This window comes from Tachysurus vachellii, chromosome 12 (assembly GCF_030014155.1).
Source record: "Tachysurus vachellii isolate PV-2020 chromosome 12, HZAU_Pvac_v1, whole genome shotgun sequence".
NCBI lineage: Eukaryota > Metazoa > Chordata > Actinopteri > Siluriformes > Bagridae > Tachysurus > Tachysurus vachellii.
Window position 1 is genome coordinate 2,044,486 of NC_083471.1, and position 9,030 is coordinate 2,053,515.

At 37.5% G+C, this 9,030-nt stretch overlaps 1 protein-coding gene across 1 annotated transcript in view; it reads right to left on the minus strand.

The window, feature by feature from the left end:
- Positions 1-7,168, minus strand: part of tfap2d (transcription factor AP-2 delta (activating enhancer binding protein 2 delta)) — a 13,402-nt gene extending 6,234 nt beyond the window's left edge. The window contains exons 1-3 of the mRNA XM_060883865.1: positions 7,094-7,168; positions 5,763-6,248; positions 1,094-1,154 (exon numbers count right to left, since the gene is read on the minus strand). Coding sequence (XP_060739848.1) covers positions 1,094-1,154; positions 5,763-6,248; positions 7,094-7,132 — 586 coding nt within the window. The 5' untranslated portion in view covers positions 7,133-7,168. The remainder of the gene's footprint in view (positions 1-1,093; positions 1,155-5,762; positions 6,249-7,093) is intronic.
- Between the last annotated feature and the right edge of the window lie 1,862 nt (positions 7,169-9,030).

A 9,030-nucleotide genomic window follows, 5' to 3' on the forward strand; every position in this document is an offset into this window, starting at 1 on the left:
GTGCGCGAGGCAAAGCAAAGATTATTGGTTGTGATGGCTCTGGAATCGGCGGAGCTCGCGGCTAAAAATCCTCCGTTAAAAAAAGAAAAGAAAAACACGGAAGTGATAGCGGTGGGAGACGCGCGCGCCGCACGGATCCGCACACAGCGAGTCGGTATTTTATTTAAGAAGAACAAAAAAGGGGGGAATAGAAAGGGAAATAAAGCAAAGCCAGCAAACCGCGCGCGTGCTACAGCAGGTGAGATTCATGCAGAATGACAAATAAGTGAAGTTATGAAAGAAAGAAAGAAAAAAAGAAAGAAAGAAAGAAAGAAAGAAGTATCAATGAATAAAAAGAAGATAATAATAATATAATAATAATAAGAGGAAGAAGAATATCACTGATAATTTAACACAGTTATAGAATCGCTATTAGAAATTTATAAAGAAAATCTTAAATATTTATTTTTGAGCAAAGTAATTTAAACAATTCATAATTCATCAGAATTAAACAAATCAAATATGAAACGATTAACCTGAAACAATGAACTAACAAAAAGAGTCAGTCGTTTATCATATAAAAAATGATATTAAATTTAATATCACTATAAGTTAATTAATTATTTATATATTTAAATTCATTCCGGTGTTTATTTTGAAAACAATTAATGCATTTTTTTTAATTTCTTAAATAATCTTGAAGAATTTTAAACAGCAATAAATATTAAAGAACAATACTGCTGTTAGCTTCTACTTACACTTAAAAATAATTCAGTTCAGTTTTATTTGTATAGCGCTTTAAAACAATGGACGTTGTCTCATAATAATAATAATAATAATAATAATAATAATAATAATAATAATAATAATAATAATAATAATATCATACACGCAGTCCTTTAATCTGAGATTAAACACAAAGATTCTTATTATTTTGATTTAAAAGAACACGCTGCAGCTAACAGGCAACAAAGACTGGGGAAAAACATGCAACTTAAATAATTAAAATGTCCCTCTGTGTGTGTGTGTGTGTGTTTGTGTGTGTGTGTGTGTGTGTGTGTGTGTGCGCGCGCGCGCGCTCGCGTGTGTAAAAAAAAAAAAGACTCGGACTTACCTCGCCGGATAACCCCGCCTTGTCCGTTCAACATGAGCCCGCATTGCGCGTCCACAGACCCCTACACACACACACACGCGCGCGCGCACACACACAGAAAACACGAACGTTAATCTTTTTGAAAAATCTGCAACATTCTACTCCCTTTTGTAATATTGCACTAAACGCCAGTCTCGTATTTCATTCTATTACATCTCTATTACATTTCTAAAGTATTCTACATTGTAGCAGATTATATGAGTGTTTTAAATTCCACAACCTTCCATTCAATAACAATAGAATGAATTCTACATGGTTCTGCAGCCTAGAACAGAATCGATTGTAGTACATTTCTACACTACATTCTACAAAATCGCAACTATTTACACTTTTGTTATAATATTTGTGCTTATGTCCAGGACGGTGTAGTAAAGTTCTAGTGTGTCCTACATTTGCACAACCTTTTAGTAAATTCTACAGCATTATAGTAGCTTTTAGCACCTTGCAGTCAGTTCTACAGGGTTACAATACATTTTACAGCAATGTAGAACAATTTTACAGCGTTGCACTAAATTGTAGAGCAGCCTGTTTTTCAATCATTTTTATTTATTAGCTTAACCAGATTGAAACAATTTTCACTTTTTCTTAGAGAGGGAAGTAAATTCCAGGTTTAAATTATAGCACTGACGTGTAGAATTAATTTAAGCTAAATTGTAATATTACGCTATGAAACCACCAACATTTGTGAACTTTGTGAACGTTTGTGTTGTGATGTCACAAGTCGGAGCTTTAAGCAAATTTATAACGAACTTATTTTTGTGAGAAAAAAAATAATCGTGGACAAACTGAAGACCCAATAAAAACTTTCCAAAAACAAACAGGTAAATATACAATATTAGCAAAAATATTTGAACAGCACAACTTTCCCATCAGAGACAGTTCTGAGTAGAACCAGTACCTGTTAATCAAACCCCTGAGGAATCCTTTATTTTACACACTCTGAGATAATGGTACAAATCATTTTTATTCTTCTCAAGGCTACCTTTAGGTTTAGGTGTGGAATGTAAAGCTTGAAGGTCTGAAGATGAAACCAAAATGATTTTTAAATTATTTTTCCAGCTAAAACATGTTCTCTTGATGGTTCACCAGCAGAAAGAAGAAGTACAGTTCAGTAACTTTATTTCTTCTTTTTTTTTCATGTAAACCCTAAATAAAAGTACTATTAGCAAATTCTAAGGTAACTGATACATGCTAAATATACAAAGCAGGTGCTCCTGATGATACCACGTTATGGACAAGGAACAGTAGGAATATCAGGAAATAGTGTAATGGACCACAAACTGGCTAGATGTGTGCGTTGACACAAATATTTATGATTTTGCAAACTGTACATGCAGTACGTTATTTTCTTCCTCCATGGTTTAAATAATGATGAATTTACTCTAATCCTGAACCATAACATCCCTGAAAAAAAGTTAAAATCATCAATGTTGCCATGACAATGAAGGCACCAGTCAAATAATGCTAATATCTCTAATGTGTGAATATTTCCCATGTTCTTGTTAGCAATCCGGGAAATCAAAAATATCCAATCATAGATCCACTGAACCAAACATTTAATGCTACATTTAAATTTAATTCTTCTGTTTCTTGTGACTGAAACAAAAACAGTCTATTCATCAAAAAATGTTTCCTGAAAGAACCATAGAACTATTTGTGTTCCCTTAAAGATCTTGTGTACCTTGATTTTTGACAGATTATTATTTGCTGCCACATTCACACATCATCTAATGCTAACATTCCTGGTAGGAAAATCTTAGAAGAACATCTTAATGGTCTTTTTTTAGAATGTGGAAATTAAAAAAGTGAGCCAGAGGCAACGTGAACTACAAGCAAAAGAACCCAGCTTTTTGAGATACAAGTCTTTTATGTTTTTATGTCACATCGCAGTTTGGATAATTTTCGACTTGGAATTTTCCGGAACTCCGATTTGAATGCATGTGACGTCATTAGACACACACACACACACACACACACACACACACACACACACACACAAAGACACTACACGGTGTCTAGAATTCAAGGCAGTGAAGAATATCAGGGTTTAACGGCGCGTGCATTTGTAGATTTATGACGTCGTACATCAGTGCCTTAATTTAGCTTTTAATCTTAAATGGAATTCTATAGAGTTTTAGAAAATCACGCACAACGTCTAGTTTAAAGGTTTGGATCAGGAAACAGGTTGCAGTGAAATGAAGATTATTGTGATTTCTTATTATTTTTCTTTTAGACATCTATCGGTTGTGTCTCGAGATTTTATCAAAAGTTAATCCGTCTCACGAGCCGTGACCAGACTTCACAACAAAGAGTAACACACACACACACACACACACACCGGTTTATAATGTGCCATACTGCCGAGCTCGTGTAAGCCTATTTTTTTAAACAAACTCCTCCTTTTTCTTCATCCTCGTGCAGTTAAAGTGATTATAAAATCAATACATAAAAAAAGCTCGAGATCAGGAATAAATTATGCGGGAAGGTACCAGGGCCACAGGGCAGCTTCTATTGTTCCGCATGCCAAATCTTTTTCAGAGGCTCAGAGATGCACTTTGTGCGCACGCGAGACTCTGTTGTGCCCCGCATCTGTTTCGATGAAGCCCCGCACCGAGTCGCGTGCTTTTTTGCTTTTTTAATTCAGGGAGGTCGGAAACCTTTTTTCACCCGACTTTATAAGTGTTTCTCTGCGGGGATTTTTGGTGTGTGTGTGTGTGTGCGTGTGTGTGTGTGTGTGTGCGGTGTCTCGACTTTATTTAACGCCTTCGTGCAAAGCAAGTGTCGCCTACCGTTCAAAAAGCTATTGAAAAAGACAAAAAAAAAACAAAAAAACAAACAAACAAAAAACACAACAATCTTCACGCGACAACTGCGGTGTAAACGGCAATTACACAGTTCTACACTGTTTTACACAGTTGTTTAACGCAAACTGTTTCTGAAAATATTCTAATATTAGCTAATATTAAATTATTTTGGTTAGTTATATTTGTAGATATGTATTGTCTTGCTACATGTAAAAACCATAATAGATGCGCATCTTTCGGGTGTCTGTAACATAGAGTAAATAAATAAATAAATAAATAAATAAATGTATTACACAAAGCTATATTACATCATTTCTACACAGGCGTTACAGTTTAGTTATCTAGTTACGGATAAGTTGTTATTATTATTATTATTTTTATAGATACGTCTATTATCATGTAAATATTACAAATGTATATTATTTATTTATTTGTAAACATTTTTAATTGTTGAATAATCTTCATTTATAAATATATATGCATTTTTAATTGTTGAATGATATTTATTTTTAATGATATTTCACACACACACACACACACACACACACACACACACACACACACACACACACACACACACGCACACACACACAGACACACGCCCGCACGAGCGCACACGCATGAACAACATTTTTGTGTTTTGTTAGAAAGCATAAAACCAAGCCAACAGAATAATCGCGAATCATGAACCAGACATTCAGCCTTTATTTACTCTATTTTTTTAACTCGCCAGTTAAACTTGACCCACGCTCAGTATGTCTTTGCATAAATAACCAGTTGATTGACATTAAGTCTTAAATTGGATAAACTACGGTGCTCAACTGCGGAGGATTTGGCCTTTTGTCCGCGCGCCTTTTTCAAGCCCTTAATCCTCCCTTTTAACGGAGAGGCGCGCGCATTCACGCGATTCATTCCGACCTCTCAATAGCACAATGCGCAAAAACATACACCTAAAATTAGATTTCATTCTGTGGCAGCAGTTTCTCTTTTTCTTAAACGCTCAAAAGAAGTACACACATAAAGAGAGCGTCTGGTGGCTTCATTTAAATGAGTCGGGGCTCTGCGTTTAAAATGAGATCAAGTGAAATAATCGAGATGTTTATAGTTAACTGTACTTGAAAAAATATTTTAAAAATGTATTTATAGACTCTAAATTATTTTGCAATTAATTAAAATAATTATACTAATTGTGATTTTTGTATATATAAATAATAATAAATACTTAAAAAAAGCCATAATGTTTTCTAGTAAATTCAAGTCCTACGTTTAAAAAAGTATTTGAACGCGACATCTCTGTTGTATGTTGGATTATTAAAGTTGGTGCTTAATTAATTATTATTTATAATCCATAAAATTAAGAATCACTTATTGTATTTCTTTCCATATTTTGATTTAACTATAGTTCGTAAGTTCGTATAGTTTTGTGTTTATATTATATTATAATGTTAACGTTTCTATTGATATTGCAAATGAGGTTATTTTAATGTGTGCTTAATTAATTGGTTAATTAATTTATTTACTAGGCCGCGTTGAATTCCATAGTTTCTTCTTTTCTTTCTTTCTTTCTATCTTTCTTTCTTTCTTTCTTTCTTTCTTTCTTTCTTTCTCTACTTAATTATTTAGTTAATAAATTCGGCTTGTTTTTCGGCTGGAGTCAAGGTCACGTACCGCCAATCATCTCTTGTGTGTGTGTGTGTGTGTGTGTGTGTGTGTGTGTGTGCGTGTGCGTGTGTGTGTGTTTAAGAGAGAGAAAGAAACGTGTGTGTGTTTGTGTATGTGTGTGTTGCGCATGCTTGGACAGTATTTGGGGGTGCACGTGCTGGTACCTGTAGGTCATCAGCCCCCGGCGGCGGAAGCCCCAGACCGGCCCCCGGCAGCAGCCTTTGTTCGGGGTGCACACCGTACTGCGAGCCGTGGCTCACTAGCGATAGGTCGTGACGTCGGTAGGCGTCCAGGCAGCCCAGCTCGCGCCGCTGTTCGTCCAGGCACGACGACTTAAGCGCACGCGCGCCGTGCAGGTTGATGAAGTCGGTCGGCTCGCCGTGATGGTGCAACTGCTGGTAGTATTGCTGCGAGTAGTATGCGTCGGCGTTCACGGCCGCGTGGTGCCCGTGCTGGAAGTCGTAGTGGAAAGACTGATGGTGCAAGGGCGTGTACTGGTGGTTTGCAGGGAAGTACGGCGACGCAAACTCGGTCCCGGTGGCCGGGTATGTGAGCGGAGACGACGACGAGTAAGCCACCGACGAGTTGGCCACTGACTCCAGGCAGCCGAGCTGCATCAAACGGTAGCTGTTTGATCCGTCGTGACGTATCTGTGCAAAAAAAGGAGAGAGGGAGAGAGAGATTGAAAAAATAAATAAATATATGACGGATGTCATTTAACGAGCGCTCGCAGCTACACCGAGCTACAAGTCGCGCGCGCTGCTCCGTTCAACGGAATCCTTGTCGTTTTTTTAAAAGAAAAACTCGGCCTTGACAAACACACGCATGTACACAACACACTCACTCACTCACACACACATACACACTTTCCCTTACACACACTCACATACGCACGCATGCACAAGCCTCAAAGCCTCTTTTTTAGAGAAGTACCTGACGGCGGTGTCACTCTCCTCCGTGCCTGGGAGGGAGCGCGTGAAAACCTGCGCGCGGGTGTAAAAAAAGAAACGAGCACCGTTTTCCCCTCCTTCTGTATCCTCTATCTTCCTACCTCTCTATCACTTGTCTATCATTTGCAGTAGATAGTGTGCCAGTGACTGTGTGTGAATGTAGGGTTATTATAACGTGCCAAAACTATTAAAATCATTTATTGTACATGCACCTTAAGAGAGACGCGGTGAGTCACTGACAATAAAACAGAGTGAGTGTGAAAGAATCGGCGAAAAACACTTCCTCCGTGTGTGTATATGTGTGTGTGCACGGGCGGGCGCGTGTATATATATATATATATATATATATTTATTTTTTATCCTGACCGACATTATAAAATCACTATTTATTTCGGCTCATTTTGTATATAACACACGAGCGCAAGCGACTAGCTTTTCTTATTATGTAAATAACAATAATAATAATTACATATATAAATATAAATATATAAAATCCTCAGATTTTTTTTAATTAATGTATTTATTTTTTACAAAAATAAAAATACCTCTGCATCATGAACCAGTCCCGGAAAGGTGGCTGACATTTTCGCGCTCCCGACAAAACTCCCCGGATTATCCTCGCTCTCGTCGCCCGAATTAAACTCAGTAAAGAAGGAAGGAAGGAAGGAAAGAAAAGAAAGGAAGGACAGAGAGCAGACAAAAATCCGCCGGAAAAACTGGCGAAATCGTGGCCTGTCGGAATCGGTGTCGGTGCAAAGTGCGCGCGCGTGTCTCTCCCCACTGCACCGAGCGGCTCCCTGGCTCGGATTATGTACTTGCCGGGGTTTTTCTCCGGCTGATGTCGTAGGTCCCTTGGTAATATAGAAGTTTTGAAAATTAAGCATCAGCATTGAGGAATGGGAGGACAATAGAGAGAGAAGGAGCCTCATCCCTGGAGACACGGAATAAATATTGTATCTTCGCCTAATAAGGAACCGAGTGCGCTTTCAACATTTTTTGATGATTTTTTTCCAGTTTTGCGCCGACATTTTTCTTCTCTTTTTCGGACTTTTTTCTTTCTTTCTTTCTTTCTTTCTTTGCAGCAAAAATGTAAGTTTAGTTTCGTACGTACTGGGAGGAAAATAAAACATTTTAATGCACGAATTAAAACATTTGAGTGAATGATCTTTCGAAAAGATTCATGAGGATTTATTTAATTTTATTTTAGATGTACGTGTGTGTTTGCAGCAAAAACGTAACAAAACTGTGACAATAATAATAATAATAATAATAATAATAATAATAATAATAATAATAATAATAATAATGCTTGACTGGTGTGATTTCTTTCACACCCTTTTTTCAGGAATATAGTGCGACAATTTAGTGTGTTTATTAATAATGATTAGAGCACATTTTATTTGAAGGAAAAAAAGAACAACAAAAAATAATGACAAATATAGACAAGATTTACACACACTGTTTAACACATTTTAACAATGTGGCTGAAATCTGTTGCGTTTTTTTAATTCCGTTTGGGATTCAGCCAAATCTCCTTTCTTCTTCTTCTTCTTCTTTTTTTCTCTCTGTTCTTTTCTCTTCATTATTTTTAAACTAGATTGACTTCTCGCTCTCCGCCGCTCAATCTCAGGCTTTATGGCCGCTAAGTGGACCGTATCAGACTCGCTTTTTGTTGGACAGGAACAAAAAAAAACATTTGCGTCCTTTCCTCCCTTTTTAAAAAACGATTAGTGTGTGTGTGTGTGTGTGTGTGTGTGTGTGTGTGTGTGTGTGCGCGCGCGCGCGTGTGTGTGTGAGTGTGTGTGTGTGAGGGGCTTCCGTTCCGTCGCTCAACTCTTTCTCCTTTCTCAAATGAGCTCGTCTCTGAGGGGATGCTCTGTCAAAATACACGAACGGGTCGAAGGAAACACACACACACACACACACACACACACACACACACACACACACACACACACACACACACACACACACACACACACACACACATACACTCACTTACCCAAAGCGTACTAAGGTTACTGTATCTTTCCTTGACACGTGGACATGTGGATATGGTTTACCTTTAAAATAAATAAACAAATACAAAATACAGGCCTTCCAGAGTAAAGGTGTAAAGGTACACAAGGTACTAATGGTGTGTTTAAGGTTACCACATCAAGAACAAGAAATGGTACGGTTTTGGTACCTTTGGTGCCGCTTTTCTTTCCAGACAGTGAACCATTTGCTAATGAATAGACATATTTGTTTTAAGAAAAAAAGGTCTGTCTCATGTCACTTCTACGCGCCGCCCATCCAGCGCGTGAGCTCGGTGCTCGGTGCCGACATTGCGTGTTAGAGTTTTGTTTAAAAACATCACGAATTGTCGTTATCGTGAGCACGCGCCCGCGTGCATGACATTACCATATGTCGTAAACGTTATTTCGTATATTTTAACAAATTTTATAGCATTATACATAATTTTAGGTCTCTCTCTCTCTCT